Genomic DNA, 18,946 nt, shown 5'->3' with positions numbered 1-18,946 from the left:
GCAAAAGGTGCTGCCTGCAGCACAGCTACCAGCTCCTGCCAGCCAGCACAGGGCTGGAGAGCAGCTGGGACCCAGCCCTGGAGGTGAACCCTGGGGAGAAGCTGTGGGGCTCATTCCCCACCCTCAAACAGCTGCAGGGGCCAGGGTGCTGGCTGGGAAGGTGCCCTTGCTGGGGCTGGCACCAGGGAGCAGCAGGGCTCTTGGGAATAGAACAGGAAAGTCCAGGTGACTCAAATATTCCTGGCACAGCTGGTGCCAGCTGAGCACAGAGGAGAGAGGAGGACAAACAGGACTGCAGGAGTCTAGGCAGAGAACTGTGGAGCTCATGAGTGGGGATGAGGCCTGGGGACACATCAAGAGTGGTCACTGGAGGGAGGCCAGGCCACCAGGGACAGTGAGGGGACAGTGAGGAGCCACTCTGTGCACGGACAGTGCTGTCCCCAGAGGCTCCCCCCAGTCTGAGCTGCTCTGTTCAGGCCACTGTGCCAGCTTGGCCACATGCACTGGGCTCCTGAGAGTCGCTGCATGCCTGTGCCACTCCCATGCAGGCAGCTCTGTCTCCTGGCCTGCTCTCTGCTCCTTCCCTTTGCCTCTTCACGCAGTTGCTTTGATCTGCACTCCAGGGGCTCAGTGTTGAAAATTAATGTTTCATGAATGTTGCTGCCCATGGCTTGGAAAATGGCTTTTCCCCCCACCAGGTTGTGGCTCAGACCAGCTCCTGAAGGACTGTTCTGCTCCAAGTTAAAAAGACAGGCCAAAACCTCTTGTGTTCCTCATGCCTTGGTTTGGGCAGGATGGGGCCTGCTCCTGGCCTGCAGAGCTGTGCTGGAGGGGGAAGCTGGGACCCCAGCCCGGTGCCCAGGCCATCCTAGCAGGCTCTGCCAGTCCCCAGAGCAGCCCTGCCCTCCTGCCCGGGCCCCAGCAGCCCTGCCTGCTCCACCTGGGCTCAGCTCTGGAGCCTCCCCTGTGTGGCTGAGAAAGGGTCTGTGGACAGTGGCTCATTCCCCTGAGATGGGCAGAAGGGCCAGCACCAGGTGCAGTGTGCCATGCCCTCCATGCCCTCTGGAAGGGTTTTCTGCCCAGGTTTCTCTCCACCCAGGCTCCAGCAGCCCGTGGAGAGCTCTGGTTCCCTGAGCTGGTGACAGAGGCGTGAGCAGCAGCGATCCCCAGCACCTGCAGCATCCTTGTCTCCCCTCACAAACAGCCTTGTCCAGGCTTGGCTGGGGGTGCCAGGGGCTGGCAGGGGTCCTGCCCCATCTCTCTGGGCTCTGTCTGCTTGGTGCAGTGCCCCGGCCAGGTTCAGAGCCCGGGGCGAGCTCAGCCTGGGAACGGTCCTGTCTCCTGTCCTGCTCTGGGAGGGCAGGGATGCAGCGCCTGGGGCAGCAGGGTGGGTGCAGCAGGAAGTCAGGCTTGCCAAGCTGGGTGTGTAGCATGTGGGGATGCTTGTCTGGGCTCCCAAAGCATTTTCCAAACACTTTAATTATAGTGATTTATATGGCAAAAGTGTGGGGGCGAGAGCTTGGGAAAGGCATTAGCAGGTTTGTTCTGAGGGCTCTAATCAGAGGTAGGCGATGGGGAGAGGGAGGGGACAGCACCGGGGCTCTGCCTTGAACTGCGGCGTCAGGACAGGTTGGAGGGATGCAAAACTTCCCAGCTGTGCCAGGGATGTGCTGAGGGCACCCCTGAGGGCTCGGTGCTGCTCTGGGAACAGGAGCAGCACCAGATGTCCTGTGCCTGCCCCTGGGGCCAGCCCTGAGGCACTGGGGCTTCCTGCTCCCCCACTCTCCAGGCTCAGCCCTGGCCAGCCCCACACAGCTCCAGCACCACCTGAGCATCACCTGTGGAGGCACAGCAGGTACACGAGGCCACAGGTGAGCATGGCACACACAGATGCCTTTACTGCAGAAAATGATCAGCAATTCAACAGCAACTCAGCGTTCTCGTTGGTGTTACCTTGAAAATTAATAACCTTGTCTGGTTTTGTTTTGCAAAACACTGTTCTCAAATCCCCAATGTGTCACACTCACGTGCACACACACACAGAATTTCCTGCAGCCCCAGAAGATGAAGAGACCCCTGGCTCTGAACAAACAGCAGCTCCTCAAGCCAGGAGTTCAGCAGCCCTGAACACTGCAGGGCATCCGTGCTGGGTCTGAAATCTCAACCCCCTGCGAGCCTGGCTTGCTCTGAGGACACTGTCACTGCTCCAGAGCCCAAATGGCACCAGGGAAAGCAGAGAAGCACTGGGCTGTGTCAGCCTGGTGGCACCGTGCTGGCCAGGGGCACAGTGAGGGGCTCAGCAGTGGGGACGTGGTACTGGGCTGTGTCAGCCTGGTGGCACTGTGCTGGCCAGGGGCTCAGCGTGGGGACATGGCACTGCAGCAGGGCTCTGTCAGCCTGGTGGCACTGTCCTGGCCAGGGGCACAGCACTGGGGACGTGGCACTGCAGCAGGGCTCTGACCCCTGTGAGCCACCACGGGCACAGCACATGTCACCACCGCTGCAGTCCTGCTCCTCGCTCTGTTTTCTGATAAATAACCTCCTCCTGTCCTTTTTGACAGTGATGTTTATTGATGTCTGCCATCCCTCACAGCCTCAGAGAGCTGTTGGTGCCCTGCACACCCCAGGGCTGGAGACAGTGGCAGAGGCAGCTCTGCTTCTCTCAGATGCCCACAGCCTCCCTAGAACACTTGCTCCCAGACGTGTCAGGGTGGCACTAGCTGAGTCTCCTGGTGGGAACAGAGTGAAAACAGCACTTTAAATAACTGTACCTTGTCCTCCTGGGGGCTGCTCCTGTCAGGGCCAGCAGTGCTGGGCAGCCCTGCCTCGGCTCTGCTCTCCCAGGAGAGGTTCAGCAGAGGGTTCAGCAAGGCTTCACAGCCCAGCTCCTGCCCAGGGCACGCAGACCCCTCTGCATTACCTTGGAATCATTTCTGATACAGGGATAAGCAATCACTGCTCTGCCCACAGCCTCACGTTATCACTTAATTGGATCCAATTGATTGAGAAGCTAAAAGCAGCCTTGGCTCAGAGCACTGCAGATGGGGCTGGGGAGCAGGGCAGCGTGCTGAACCCTTAAAAGCATTGGCACCAAGGGCAGACACAGGCTTGCTCTCCCAAAGTGTCTCACATCTCTCAGTGACCGGCAACCAGCAGCAGGGCACTTCCAAGGGATATTATTTCATATTATTTCACTTCAAGTCTGCACAACCAACCTCTTATTCTTGCCCTCGTGCCCTCAGTGGGCAGGCTCTGCTCCCACAGAGATTTCAGGGGAAGGAAGTGTGCATCTGCAGGGCGCTGTGGGGGCAGCCTGGCTCTTAAGTGGTCTAACCACAAGCCCACACTGCTGGGAACAGAGCCCAGCAGACCTGCTGCCCAAACAGAAGCTTCTGTGTGTGAGCAGCTGCATCCAGGGCTGCTGGTGAACCTGCATCCCCCAAGCAGTCTAGAGATGGGAGGCTCCAGGAGCAGCCCTGTCACAGCTGTCCCCTGTGAGGGAGGTGGGACAGGCACCGAGGTCCCTGCAGGTGCAGGAAAAGGACAGGGAGGGAGGCAGCTGCACCTTTGCCAGCTGAAAAGTCCCAGATGCAGCTGGCACACAACAGTCTGAGGCTGCTGGGGCATCTCCACACCACATAACAGCCTGAGCTTCACAAACTGCTTTTCTGCTGTGACCCTGACCATGGCATAGCACAGGGGTCAGGGATCTCTCCGGGACTCTGTTTGCAATGCCCCTGCCCAGACATGCTCAGCCTTGGCTCACCTTGCACTGGTCTTTCTGATTTGATTGCATTTTCTAGGAATTCAGGACTGGCATCCCTGCAAAAGGCAGTGCATACTTTATTAACTATGCTACTTTCTTGTCCACTAATTAAAATCAAATTATATCTGATGCACACAACATACTCTGCAGTGAAAGAAACCTCCTTTCCCAATCTGCTCTCTGAAGCAATTTATTTAGCCCACTGAGCTGAAAAGAGTGCAGCCCTGCAAAAACCCCAGGGATGCTGAGGACCCAGCTGGCTGGAACTTCTCCTGGGCTCACCTTTTTGGTTTCATTCCAGGCAAGAGCCAGGATCCCCCAGGGCTGAGGGGATGAGCAAGGGAAAAGTGATCCCAAGGGAGCAGCTCATGGAAGGTGAGCAGCAGCAGCAGCCATGGGCTTCTTTTTAGGTCCATCTGTCTCCTCTGGCACAGGCCTGGGCACCACACATGCCACCAGCATGTTTGGCTGCCTGGGGAACAGGAGAGAGTTCCCTCAGTGATGCAGTCCCTGCACAAGGGCACAGTGTGAAGGACATGGAGCAGGAGCCCAGAGCAGCCCCCTCTCAGGAGGGGATGCACCCACAAATCCCTCAGAGCCCCTGCACAGCTCCCAGCCCTCTGCCCAGCAGCACTGGCAGATCCTTGTGCCCACATGCACTGAAATGCAGGCACTGGGTCCCCAGAAAACAGCACAGCATGGAGCAAGTCACACAGTGAAGAGGCTCAGGAGAGAGGGGCCAGCCCCTGCCCTGTGTCTGCTCAGTGAAGCCACTACTCTCAGAGTTTTTTCCTTAGGGGAAGGATAAAGTTTCTGCAAAAAGACAAGACTTCCCCTGTGGTCCCTGTGCTGGTGCTGGCAGGAGCCATGTTTGGAGTCATACATCACCAGTGGAAGGTATCTAATGATGTATTGCCCTAATACATCACCATAGCAACAGCACTCTAATGATGTATTATTCTAATGTGTTACTCAAGTGCCCATTCCTCCAGATGATGTATGGTCAGGGTGGCTGTGCTCTGCCAAGCCCAGATGCAGCAAAGCTCTCCTGACTGCCAAGCACCTTCAGGAGGGATACCTGCCACTCTGTGGGATGCACTGGCTGTTTGTTCCCACCTTTGTGGGCAGAGCTGCTGCCCTGCCACCCGAGGGTGGGGGAGCTCCAGAACTTGGTGACCATCACGGTTCTCTGGCAGCTTCCACAACTGTCCTTTCCTCCCCTCCCCACAGCCAAGCTACAGTGTCACTTGTGGAGCTCTGAAAGACAATTTTAAAAGCATTCCTTCCCTGGCATTTGGAAAATCCAGAAGGGGAAGTGACAGGCTGGTTTGTGCATTTCTCCAGCCCCTTCCAAGGTATTAAGGCCACACAGTGCTCTGGGTTTGATCATTAACAATGAAAATACCAGCTGGAATTCTCCTGCTGCCTGTGACAGGGACAGCATTGTTTCCAATTCACACTATCTTTTTGACCATTCAAATGCCATCAATTCAGTCACCCCAATGCGTAGGACAGTTATCTGAAATGTTTTCCCAAACAGCTTAGTGACTATAGAGCAACAATTCATGGCATTGCTTGGGGACATCTGTGCAAAGCAACGCTCAGTAAAGAGCTCGTGGCCAGCTGAATGCTCCCTGTGTGGACTTCAGATTCCAGAGAGGAGCAGGGAAGCTGGCAGACAGAGGGACTGAATGAATGGCAGGAGAAATCATTTCATCTATGCAAATCCATGCCAAGCTCTCAGTGCAGCTGCTGTCAGTGGGGAGCTCTGCCCCTCTGGACGGACATGGAAGGTTTTATTGAGTGCTGAGATGCTCTCTCTGCCACAGCAGCAGCACTGTCTGTGCAGGGACTGCAGCCTCGGGCACAGTCAGGCATCCAAGGTGAGTCCTCCACGGCAGAGCCAGAGCCCAGTGCAGGTTTTGGGGGATGTCCCTCTGCTCTGAGATTCCCAGGCTTTAGAAGCCCCTGGAAAGTGGAAGCTAATGGCATTTATGGCTTATTCCTTCACAGAGGAGCAGCAGCACTGCCTGTATCACCACAAGCCTGGCACAGGCTGCCCAGGGCAGCCACCACCCCTGCAGGCTGTGGGGACAATGAGCTCTGCTGGCTCCTGCTTCTCCCACGGCAGCCCTGGGGTCAGGAGACGAACCTGGGAAGCACAGAGAGCACCCAGAGCTGTGGGGACAAGGTGCTTCAGAGACCCAAACACGCCAGAGAGGATCCCCTGGCACAGAGCAGAGCCCCAGCCTGGCCAGAGCACAGCCTGACATGCCCAGCCTGCTGTGTCCCCAGGCTGTGCCAGGCTTCCCTCAGCTGTACCTGCAAGTGTGGCTGTAGAGGGATGCAAGAGGCCTCCCCTCCCTGGGAGGGAACCTTTGCAAGGCTCCTGGGCTGCACCTGAGCAGATTCCAATCATCTCTCAACGTTTCAGCAGTGACAAATTACAGGATCTTCAGCAGGGGAAAAAAAAAGTGAAACAGAGTGACCAAAAAAAGAGGAATGATTGTATTATCAATAATGTTTCCAGAGGCTGATGGATGAGGACACCCAAATGATTTTTAAGATTTCAGTAGAAAGCCTCCAAATGGCAGCACAAAGGCAAAATGTTTATTAACCAAGATCTCCTGAGAAAATCCTCCAGGGATGTGCACAGCCATGGGCTCAGCATCACGCAGCCCATCTAACTGCAGATGAGACAGGATCTTTTCCTCATTCCTGCAGAGACAGGAGTGATGCTGAGAGCATTCCAAGAGGGATGAACAGACAGACACACTGCTCACTGGGGCCCCTGCCACCCTTTTCCTTCCCAGGGCTCAGTGCAAATGCTTCCTAAACAGCTCTGGAAACAAACAGCTGCCCTAAAACCCCTCTGCTTTCAATAACACCAAGAGTAGGGAACATCAAGAAAAAGATCACCTCCTAATTCTTTGGGGAACTGAATTTGCAGAACAGGCACCCTGACTTAAAGATAAACATTCCCCTCAAGAGGCAGGCACAGCCCCTGCCCTGTGCATGGCAGGACATCCAGCTGATGGTTCTGTGATGCCACAGATCCAGCACAGCCTTGGAAATGCTCTTGTGCTGGAAACACATTAGACAACGTTGTCATGTATTGAAAATTGGCAAATCTCCAGGCTGGGGTTTCAAGGGATAATTTGCAGATTGAATGTTAATAAATATTATTATTACTTTGCAAGGCTGTGCTGACTTTACTTTGTTGCCCATTGCATATCTTGATTTTTACTTTTTTTACGCCTATAACAATCAGTGTAGGCAATTCCAACACAGCTGCTGAGGCAGAAGTCAGCTGAAGACACATGGGAAGAGGTGATTCCTCCTGTGCCTGTGTCACTGCCTCCCCAAACTCTGCTGCTTCCAACCCTTGCTGACACAGGATTCTTGTCTGGAGTCCTCTCTGTCCTTCCTGCAAACTCACCCAGCCTCAGTAGTGCTGCCCCAGGTTTGGAGCAGGCATCAAGGGGATCCTCAGCAGCATAAATCTTCTTTCATCTCCATGGGGAAAGAAGCATGGAGGGGAAATATTGTCATTTCTGCAGCCCTGTGCTGCCCTCAGAGCTGGGATGGGGCTTTGCTCCCGGGATCCTTTTTATGCAGAACATCAGAGCAGCAGCTCACTGAGCTCACCTGCAGCAGGTGCTCCCCTGGGAGTGCTCCCTGCAGGACCCTGCCCTCCCCAGGGCTGGAGCCCTCACACCGGGCTGCAGCTCACCATGATTTATGTGGCACTTGGACAATTGATGTGCTCTGTGCCTGGGGACAGTTAAATGGTAGCTCTGTCATTAGTTTAAGCAGAGGTTAAAGGTGATCAATAACAAGGGTTTCACGCCCAATTGATCAGCCCTTGCTATTTATTTCTGCCTTTTGCTTTCCATTCCTCGGTGCTTTTAGAAATAGTAATTAAAGACATAACAAGTGTTCCACTAGGCAGAATATCAAACACTCCAGATATTGATTCAATTCTCTCCCTTTTAATGACATTGACCTGTGCCTGTCCCCAACACCAGCCAGGCTGGGCCAGCCTGCAGGGCTGGGGAGTTGAGAGCCCTGCTGGGGCAGAGCCAAGGTGCAGAACAGCACAGTGCCCTGGGACCAGCAGCTTTTATCCAAGTCACTCTCTGAGCCTCAGAGCTTGGCCCATCCTGCAAGCACAGACCCCTCACTGGGCTCAGGGGAGCGAGATGAGAGGTCAGGTTTGGTGACAGTTTTCATCCCTTTGCTCCTAAATGCTTGGCACCTGGGAAAAAGCATCATGAGAACTGTCCTGAACACTGAGCATTCCCGAGCTCCTGGCACTTCCAGCTCTGCAGAGCACACAGAGGCAGACAGGACGTGCACCTCAGCCCCAAAGAACAGAAATTCCGCTACACCCTGACCCCACCTGGCAGGAATAAGGGCAGGGGACAATGTCCAACACCATGGCATGTCACTGCTCCTCCAGACAGCTCTGCCAGATACAGGCCACAGGTGATGGGCACAGAAATAACCCCTGGGAGCTGGGGACAGAACACGGCTGCGCTTATCAGCGTGAGCTGCAGCGTTCCAGCAGTGGGTGATGCCTTCCACAGAATTTATCCTCAGCACAGAACAGCCCATCCTGCTCCCCACAGCCCTGGGCAGCAGGGGCAGGAGCACTTCCAGCAGATCAGGAACCCACAGAAGTGGGAGGGCAGCGATGTCGTGTCCCTGCAGCCCCACACTGCTGAGCCCAGCACACAGGAATGCTCTTCCCACCAGAGGGATGAAAATCCCTCTGCATCTCACACTGCTGCAGCTTTTTGCTGAGGTGGCTCAGCAATCCATGCAAATTAACCCTTGCAACTTAATGTCATATTTTATGACATCATTTCATGAGAAGTAAGAACACTTACTGGGAAAAAAAAAATCCTAAACATTTCTCATAGTCCTAAAGAAAGTGGATCTGGGAGTAACATCCAGGAGCTCTGACAGCATTTTAGAAGAAAAGCAGATCTCATAATAATCACCCTCATGTCTTTCTGTTGGTTTATCTGTAACCAGGTTAGTCCTAAACATGTCTGAAAAAACATCTCCAATTTAAAACTAATTCTTTATTTAAAACATCTTCAGACATAAAGACATCTAATGCAATAGCCTGACTCTTTATCCTGCAAATCACTGCAAAAGATGCAAATGTGTAAATTAATTTCCTAGAGTTTCGTCTGGCTACAGATTTATGATGCAGCATAATCTCAGTCACATGGCCTTTAGTGTGACTGAGAGGTAGTAATACACAGTGAGCTCCAGGTAATAAAAACCACAGGACAGATTTTCTCAGAAAAAAAAACAAAGCAAAAAAAAAAAAAAAAAAAAAAACCCCAACAACAAACAAACAAAAAAACCCCCAGAAAACAACAACAAAAAACCACCCAAAAACCCCAAACCAAACAACCCAAAAAAGTACAGTAAAATGTAAAGATGCCCATTTTCCCATTGGCTTTCTCATACCTTCTACTGATCCCTGACTGCAGAGCTTGCATTTTCATGGAGCATCCAACAGCACATATATGATATTTGCAATTAGATTTTTGTGCCCTTGTTCACTGATTTACTTTGAAGGACACAGCTGTTTGGGGTGCAGGTCCTGAGACAGAGCTGAGCAGTTTCAGTGAGCCATCCACCTTCCTTAAACAGGCTGAGAGAATAGCCAGCTTGGAAATATTCTGTAGGAAATACTGCTCTGTGGCTGTGGGAACTGCTGAGAGTGCTGGCCCTAGAGAATTTGGTACAGTGATGGAAAGCAGATTGCCCCTGTGGAGCTGAGAGAAGCCAATGCCCTCAAAAAAACAAGTCCTGGATGCTGCTGATGCTGCACAAACACCTTGATCAGGCAGAACGCTCCAGAAGAAAGGTGAGAAAAAGGAAAATAAAGAAACATCTTTAAAGCTTGGCATGAAAAGCATTCTTTGCTGCAGCAAGTGCTCTGAGCAGCCTATGAGCCAGGGGAAAAATGTAACCTTTGCAAGGCTTACAAGAAATAATGCTCAATTTGCTCAACACCAAAAATAATGTGATATCAAGGAATATGAAATATTCATAAGGGCTGATCTAACATGCACATTCCATGGTGTGTGCAGCACCACAGCCTTTGAAATCTTGTAATCCCCACTTGCAGCACAGACACTGGGTCTGGGGGGAGCCTCTGCAAGGACAGAGAACACCTGAGAAGTGCAGTTGGCCATATCTCTGCTGCACACACCTACACTCACAACAAATCACAAGTGGGAGCGAAGCTGAATGCCCATAAATCACCTTGGCAAAGCGCAGTGGTGGCTCCCAGGAGGGACTTTAACGAGCTCCTTCTCTGTGTGTTTCCTACAGAGGCACAAACATGCACTACAGGGATGCTGCTGCTCAGAGCCCACGTTGTGCTTGCAGAAAAGCTGTTCTTTGGAGCTGCCCATTTCAGGAAGGTACATTGGCCTTGGTCCCTCTGAGCAGCAATATTAAACTTAGCGAGACCAGACAGTCATCTGTGGAGATTCAGCATTTTAAAACAAAACCAAAACACCCCCCACAGCAGCTCAGCTTGCTCCTGCCCCTCCTGGGGCTGATGTGCTCCAAAAGAAAGAGGACAGCAGGTGTGGGAGCTGCAGCCTCTGAGAGCCCATCCTCAGCACAAGGGCAAGCAGCAACTCGGAGTCATCAGCCAGGATGTGCTCTGCTCATTCCAAACAACCCAGCTGAAAGGAAAACACACGGCAGCTAAAGAGAAGTAATTCCAGAGTTGTGGAGTTCTGCCCTGGGCAGGACCCAAGTCTGCTTCCAGTACCTGTGAAATGACAACTCTGAGCTGTCCTGGGGCTGATCCAGCTCCAAACAACCAACGGTAGAATTAGCATAAAATTAAAATATACGCAAACATTAGCACAGAATTACAAGTACAAGATGGTACAGAAATCTCTCATTCTAGGGGAGAGAGCAAGCAGGAGCAGGCAAAATTGGGAACAAGACTCTTATGGTGTTAATGCTGATGCTCTGAATTTTCATGCAAAGAGATTACAGTGCTTCAGCTGCTGCCTTAGCTCATAAGGGGCCAGTTGCAGCGCAGCACTGTGCTGGGATCAGACACAGCTCAGGCTGGGCAGCCTCAGAACAGACCAGATTCAGTGGAAAGCACAGGATGAACACGGCATTACTAATTACAAGTGACTGTGCCTCACCAGGCAAACTGCTGTGCTGTAGTCACTTCTGCAGTTGTTATACAGCAAGCATTCCCTGCTCTTGCAAGTGGCAGCAATAACAGTCTAAGACAAGAAGTCTGGAAGAAATTGGATGCTGGAATTCTACAACCTTCTCCTAAGCATGCATGAAAAGCTGAGCAGCAACTGTTCACCTTTGTACAAGAAAAAGGGGAAAAGTGACACCCTAGACACCCTACTGAACGTTGTCTGCTTTACAAAAACAGCAATGTGCTGAAATTACCAATAACCAATTTATAATGACAGCATTTGGGAAGCACAGCTGCCCTCCCATGTCCCTGGAGCACACAGACACACTCTGCCCAGGCAAGGGTGGGACAGCAGAGCTCTCACCGTGAGCATGAGAAGGGCTGAGCCCACACCAGGGTGCATTTGCCTGGTACCAATTTCCCCACCTGGCCCTTGGTCACCACCTCAGCTCTCCTCAGCAGCCTGAAATGTAAACCCTGGGTCACCAGCCCCTCTGGACTGTGGGTAAGGCCAGCAGATCACCCCAGTCCCTGGTGGTGGATGGCACCTGCCCCAAGCAATGAGCACAGCCCAGTGCCACCCTGGCACTAACCAGAGCCCGAGTGCTCTGAGGGGCAGCTGCTGGCACCAGGCACTGCTCAGCAGCAGAGTGCTCCTGGGCTACAGCAAAGATTTCCCATCAGCACAGACTTAAACCCCTCTCTAAACTGCACTGGCAGTGCTTCTGTTACTCATCTACACTTCCTACTTTGTCTGTTTACTATTTACTTTGAGCATTGTTAAATAAGTATTTGTACATCTGGTTTTCTTTACTGTAGCAACACCACAGTCCTCAGTCCTACCTTTTCTTGCTTTACTACTGATGTAGTGGTATCAGGTCATGCTTTTACCTTAGTGAGAAACAACCACCCAAAAAAAAATAAAAAAAAAAATAAAGGTCTCCCTCCAGTAATTGCTATTTAATCCCTGACCAGGAAAATTAGCAAGTTATTCTAAGATAGGCAAACCTTTGGGGCATTTGATTTTTAGAACAGCTGAGCGCTGCAGCACTGCAGAAAGGAGATACACAAAGAATATTTTATTTTTGCTGCTCAACAGCACGAAAGAGCTAATGCAGAGGGGCTGCCAGTGCCTTATAGAATGTGACACAGCGAACAACCCAAGGGTGCTCATCCTCCCCAGCACTCACAGCACATCGCGTCCGTTAGCGCAACGCAATGTGAAAACTGACCCTTCCCTTCCGAGCACCAACACAAATCCTGTTTGCCATCCAGGTTAGCTCAGAATGAAGAGGTTACTGAAATGCCTCCTACTATAGAAAATCAGCACAATTAAACATTCAATGCAAACGAGTTTTCCTTCAAGAAGCGAGCAAACAAAAAACCCCTCTTTTGTTCAGTTTTGATTTTGTTTCTTCTTTCCTTAAAGCCTAGCTGTCACACAGAAATTCTTAAGCAAAAGCTGCAATTACAGCATGACAAAACACTAAAAACAATGGTACATGTGTGGGGAATACACAAGGTAACAGCTAAGGACAGATTCTCAGAGTTGGAAATTAATTTAAACGCTGTCATGATACATTGATTCCAACCCTTAAATCATCCTCCTACTTTACTTTTTTACTGGAATGTATCATCTAAGTTACTACATCTGCTTAGCTATTTAGAAATCAGTAAATATTCAGTAAAAATGGCAAAACTTTTTTGAATTTAGGATCTCTACAACAGCCCTACCATTCTCTGCTCTTCTATAAAAACCAGTCTCATTACAAAAATAGGAAGCTAAGCCTGTAGCAAAAGCTGACAGAACACACACTGCACACTAAACCCTCTAAGTGAGATTTTGTATTATGCTCTACATGCCAAGGGAAGTTATTAATACCCTAACCCACAGCATCCAGTAGCTTGTTTGTATCACAAAGTGAACCGTCTTTTTACAGAGTATTTGTTGAAATAACTGCTCAAAGTGACTTTATTTTAAAATCTCAAAAATCAGTTTACTAGAATTTTGAATGAGAATTTGATAGTTTTGTATTAGCTGATGTAGAATAGCTACATTTTAAGAAACATTGAAAATGCAATAAATTATAACATATCAATGGCAAATGTGACATTGCTTAGACAAGTAAGATACACCCCCACCAAAGGCACAAAATGCAACAAAATCAAACTGCAACGAAGACAAGAATTTTCAAGTATAAATTTTCAAGAGTAAGTTACATTTGGTATGTTAGAAATTTTTTATATATATATTAAAAAGAATTATACATGAATTGCAACGCACAATGCAGCACTTTCACTAGAAAATCCTCTTTAAAGCTTCTGTTTTCACAGCACAGAATTTGTACTGAATAAAGTGGGAAAACCACCCAGTGCCAGATGTCTCAGACCATCAGTAAATTCTCTGCCAACTAAAAAGAAAGAATTTGGTCCTTTACTACCAGATTTCGATCAAGTATTTAATCAGTGCAAGAGCTCTGTATGGGAACATATTTCAAAAGTTCTCCCAACACAAAAAACACCGCAGGAATCCAAGGACCTGCGAAGGCAAACAATCCTCGTGCGACTTTTCTCGGCGCTGCAAGAGAAGGTTTAGAGATGCAGGATCATTCTTCCAAGAACCGAGAACGCAAAAACCTGTATTTTCACCCCTTTTTTTGGCATAACCACAAAATATTCGGGCATGAAACCACGAAAAGGAAAGCTGGTGACATCAGAAAAAGCCAGAGTGTGGTTTGAGTAGAAGCAACCTACTCAGCAACAGCAGTGTGCATTATTATCCCTACGATATGTGGGAGGAAAGTTCTGTGCGGGCTGGTTTCTGTTCACACCGCCCAGAGTTGCGTTCGGAGCAGTGAAAACCCCGCGGAAGGCGCGGGGAACGCGGCAGCGCATCCCCGCCGGGAGCGGCTCCCCGGAGCGCGTCACCGGGCGGGCAAACCCTGCGGAGAACCGCCGGGAACGGGAATGCCCACGGTGGTCACCGGGAATGGGGCTCCCCGAGGGCCTCGGTGGCCACCGGGAACGGGGCTGCCCTCGGCGGCCACCGCAAGGGACGGCTCGGCCAAGGCAGCGCCGCCGCCACCGGCCCCGACGGCCGCGCTCCGAGCCTGCAAAGACGACACGAGACCGGTTCCTGGGTAAATGGTTTATGTAAGTAATAAAATATTTACTATAACATAAATAGAAACGTACCCTCGCAAGTCTACATTGGTTTTGCAATAGGAGATACAAACAAAAACCGAAACCCCCAGGGGAATGGACCGGACTGAACCCACCAACGGGAGGGTGCGAGCTCCGCGCACGGTTAGAAATAAATAGAGACGGGCCGGGAAATGGTTTCGAAGCGTCCCCCCGGGCGGGCCGGGCCGGGCAGAGCGGGAGGGGCCGAGCCGGGGGCGCCGCCGCCTCCCGGCCGCGCGAGGAAGGGAATAAATTAGAGATCGCAAACCTTTGGCTACTGCTGCGGCGGCCGCTGCGGCTCCGGCGGGCGAATAAATAGAGCGCGGGGCGCGGAGCGGGCGGCCGGGCCAGTCTGAGAATAAATTAAAAACGCGTCCCCCGCTGCCCGCGCCCGCTGCGCCGCCGTCGGGGCCGCGGGGGGCCGGGCAGTCACTGCACGGCGCCGGGCAGCGCGTGGTGCAGCGGCGAAGTGTCCGCCTGTGCGTAAACGTCCTCCATGGGGGGATGCGGGACCCCGGCCGGCGTCATCCGCTTCTCCTTCTGCCGCCGGTTGCAGAACCAGACCCGCACCACCTCTTTCTCCAGCTGCAGGGAGTCCGCCAGGGAGGTGATCTCGTGCGCCGAGGGCTTGGGGCACTTGAGGAAGTGATTCTCCAGGGCGCCCTTGACGCCCACCTCGATGGATGTCCGCTTCTTGCGCTTCCGGCCCTGCGCCGCAATCTTGTCCAGGTTGGTGGGGCTGCCCGTGCTGGAGTCCGTCTCCTCCAGCCACTTGTTGAGCAGCGGCTTCAGCTTGCACATGTTCTTGAAGCTCAGCTGCAGCGCCTCGAACCGGCAGATGGTGGTCTGCGAGAAGACGTTCCCGTACAGGGTGCCCAGCGCCAGCCCCACATCGGCCTGCGTGAAGCCCAGCTTGATCCGCCGCTGCTTGAACTGCTTGGCGAACTGCTCCAGGTCGTCGGAGCTGGGCGCGTCCTCGTCCGACGGCTCGGGCGGCCCCAGCGGCGGCGGCGATGCCGCCAGCTCGTGGCCTCCCGCCTCCTCGGCGCCCAGCGGGTCGCGCAGCCCGTGGTGCAGCGCCGGCGCCGGCGGGCCCAGCATCCCGTTGAGGCCCGCGTAGGGCTGCGCGTAGAGCAGCGGCTGCCCCGACGGCGGCGACATGGGCGGCAGGTGGTGCGCGCCGCCCTGCGCCCAGCCGCCCGCCGCGCCGCCCGCCGCCGGCTGGTGCACCAGGTGCGGCCGGTGGTGGAAAGCGGCGGCCGACAGCTCTTCCCGGGGCCCCGGCGGGCCGCCCTTGGCGTGCTCAGCGGGCGGAAGGTGCGCGCCCCCTCCGCCCCCACCGCTGCCCCAGTCCGTGCCGGCGCTGGGCAGCCACTGGTGGTGCGCCAGCCCGACGGCGTGCCCGGCGGCGGGGGCCAGTCCCTGCAGGTACTCGTGGTGCATCATCTTCTGCACCTCGCGGTACGTGGTGCCCTGGTGCAGGCGGTCGCCGTCGGGGTGCATGAGCGCGGCGGAGCGCGGCAGGTACTGCGCGGCGGCGGCCATCGCGTGTGCGCCGCGCCGCCCGCGCCGCGCTTTAGAGCCGCGCGCCGGGGCGCGGGGCCGCCGCGCGCCCGCCCCGCCCCCGCGCCCCATTGGCCCGCCCGCCGCCGCGGGTGGCGCGCGCCGCCCCGCCATAGGGCGCCGCCGGCGGGGGGCGCTGCCCCGCGCTCCCCTCTCGCCATTGGTGGGCGGCGGGCGGGCGCGGCGCACGGGATTGGCCGGCGCGGGCGCGGGGCGGGGCGAGGCGCGGCGGAGCGGGCGCTGATTGGAGGAGCGCGGTTCATTCATGCTGAGCCGCCGCCGGCCGCATGGGCCGCGCGCGGGGGCGGCGCGCTCCGCCGGCCCCTCGGGTTTTGGCCGCGGCCGGGCAGGTGGGCAGCGCCGGCTCCTGCAGCCCGTGTGCCGGAGTGGCGCTGGTGCTTAGCCGCTGCCCTGCGTGGTAATCAATGCCCACTTGGGACGTTAAAAGTCGTGATTGAGCTTTTCTTGGCAAAGCTGAAGCCTGGAAAGGTGGGAGCTCCTTCCTAAAGCCTCCATAGGATAGAGCAGCAAGAGCCAAGAAATGAGGATCTGAGATTGTTTGGGCATCATGGGAAATGTGGGGCTTGGATGCTGCTTCAGAGGCAAGTCTCTGAGCCGGTTTGAGGTTGGCACAGGACAAAGGGAGGAGGAATTTGTGGGAGAAGACAATGGCAACGAGAAACACGTGTCTGGTAGTGTCTGGTAGTGTCGGGAGAGGGGCAAGGGATGTCTTAATTAAGCCAGCTCCAGCCTTCATCTGGGGCTTGAGTCCCAAAGTGAATCAGGGTGGGCACCAGGAGCATTCATCACTTCTAAAAATTAATCTGTGTCTCTGTGCTCCATCTGTGAGGTGGGAGCAGAGACAGTGACCTTTGCCAAGGGCTTGGGTGAACAATGAAGCGCTGGATCAATATGTGTACGAGTGTGACATGTCAATGGCCGCACACGGATGCCCTGCACTCTCCTCAGCTGGCCAGGGTGGCTTGCTGCTGTTAGGGACATTAACTGCAGCCTCCTGAAAGGCTTTTGGTGAGGTGTGCCACATCCTCCCCTGGCTGTTGGAGGCACTTTGTCATTTTAACCTGCTGAAGCACTGGTTTGGACTTGGGTCCTGCAGCCCTGCATGCTGGGACTGTTGGAGCAGCAGACAGAAGAACCAGTTTGGGCTTCTGGGTTTGGGGAGACCAGCAGCCCATGCTGGCACACACTGCAGCACAGTGCAGTGCCCAGCTCTGCCTTCACTGGCCCTTTGTCCTGGTGGCCCTGTGGGCTGTGATGGTGCCACAGGGTGAAAGTGCTGCCCAACCGCCCCCTGTGATGGCTCTGCTTTGGCACACACTGACCCTGCAGCAGCTGGCTTGGTGGGATCACCCAGGGCTGGAAAAGTCTGTCTCCTCCTCCAGGTTTGCTGTGGCAAGCACCCAGCCCAGCCCCACAGGAGCTGCTCCTGCCCTTCAGCAGCCCAGGGCCAAACCTGCAGCCACAGGCTTGGTGCTGGTCCGTGGTGGGAGCTCAGCCTCCCATCAGGGGCCTGGGGAGCTGTTCTGCTGAATCATGGAAAGAGCAGCAGGAGTGACACACCTTGCTGCTGGTAGTCTCAGCTATCCCCTGTCTTTGGTGACAGGTTTGGGACTGCACATGTGCATTTCTTGCTGTGGAATTATCTGTAATTAGTTCCTTTCACCAAACCCAGTGTCTCTGTTCAGGTACACAGCCCTAGAGAAAGGCTGGACTTTGTAGGAGAGATGGGTACCAATAGATCATGGAGCATATTTCATTAGGAGAATAATTTATCTTCCTTATTTTCCTGAGGAATCCTTTGCACACACTGCATACATTTGTAATGAATAGAAGCCTTTCAAATGATTCAGTGGCATGCTGTAAAATATCATAGTTGGTTAAGCATTTTCTGTATATTTTTTCCGACCTAGACTCATATTCATGTCAACTCTCCATGATGCAGTGCTATAATATTAAAATTTTGGTAGCCAATTGCTTCTGATATTTATATCCATTTTTAAGGGAATCACAATGAATAAATGTGTCCAGCTCTAACTTTATGCAAAATAAGCTGTGTGTAAATCAGTAAATCATTAATAGAATGAATCATTTCCAAAAGCTGAAGACTGGATTGCATTGCAAACTTTCATCTGTTCTATGTGTTTCAGAAATTACCTAAGGAGAAAACACATCGTGTGTGATAACTGAGATCTCCATCACAGACTGTTTACACAGTAGTGCTGGTTTATGTTTGATCAAATGATCTTTGTAAACCAAGGCATTGTGCACTGCTTGTGCTTTGGGCTGGTTCTGTTTAATAGAAGTACAATTTAAAAACTGGGAACAGCAAACAGCAGAAGAAGATGCAAAATTCCCATTTAACTCCTCCCTCAGTGATTCCCAGTTGCAGAAGTCAGAGCCAGGTGGCAAAATTCTCTCTTTTATTAAACAACATGAAGGAGATAAAAGCAAAGGAGAGGGTGCTGACCCTGAGTGAAGAGGACAGGAAGGATTAAGGTGCCTGTATAAGCACTAACTTCAGGAACCCAACCTGCATATTTGTGTTCCTGGTATCCCTGACTCCACTGAGGTCTGGGACTGAGGAGTTGAAAGACCCTGCCAAGATTTCATTATGTTGAAAGTGTCTTCCCATTTTTTAAAAAAGTAATTTTTATTATATCTATTCTTATTTTTACATAGCTTTTCAGAGCCATACCATCCAGCAAATCTCTGTAGGAGGGCATCCAGGTTTCCTAGCAAAAGCTAGTTCCTTCATTAAGCCTTGCCAGGGATATTGGCATGCAGTCCATTCCCTCTTCAAGGAATAAACAACCCCATGGACAATGTTCGATATGATTCATTCTCTGTGTGACTGTGACAGCATCAGAACCTGCCTGCTGCAGCTGGCTCTGAGGCTGGTGGGAGGACTGAAATAACGAGGAGGTTCAGCAGGGAGGGAGCAGAGCTGGGGCTGCTGTGCACAGCCAGGACCCTGCAGCACGTGCTGCTCCCCCCTGGCCAGCCCCAGGGCACAGAGGCTCAGGATTTCCTTGGGAATGGCCTGTGAGGAGGAGCTGAGCCTTGTCAGGACATGTGGTCACTGGGAAAGTGCCTCACATCTGGGGGAACAGCTGCTGCTCCTGGCTGGGCCCATCTCAGACAGCAGCTGGAACATCTGGATGGAACCCTGGAGCAGGGGCTCTGCACCACTTCTGCATCAGGGA

The 18,946-nt window shown here is 53.0% G+C and overlaps 1 protein-coding gene across 1 annotated transcript; it reads right to left on the bottom strand.

Annotated features, from left to right (window-relative positions):
• Positions 1–14,036: 14,036 nt before the first annotated feature.
• On the bottom strand, positions 14,037–15,704 carry POU3F1 (POU class 3 homeobox 1). Its single transcript, XM_033080686.2, has one exon. The coding sequence runs from the start codon at positions 15,702–15,704 to the stop codon at positions 14,589–14,591; it is 1,116 nt and encodes a 371-aa protein (XP_032936577.1). The 3' UTR covers positions 14,037–14,588.
• Between the last annotated feature and the right edge of the window lie 3,242 nt (positions 15,705–18,946).

This window comes from Catharus ustulatus, chromosome 26 (assembly GCF_009819885.2).
Source record: "Catharus ustulatus isolate bCatUst1 chromosome 26, bCatUst1.pri.v2, whole genome shotgun sequence".
In the NCBI taxonomy this organism is placed as follows: Eukaryota; Metazoa; Chordata; class Aves; order Passeriformes; family Turdidae; genus Catharus; species Catharus ustulatus.
The sequence above is the reverse complement of the archived record's forward strand: the minus strand, read 5'-3'. Positions and strand labels throughout refer to the sequence as shown.

Excerpts from the sequence above, each read along its gene's own strand:
- POU3F1 (XM_033080686.2), bottom strand. The coding sequence starts at position 15,704 with ATGGCCGCCGCCGCGCAGTACCTGCCGCGCTCCGCCGCGCTCATGCAC.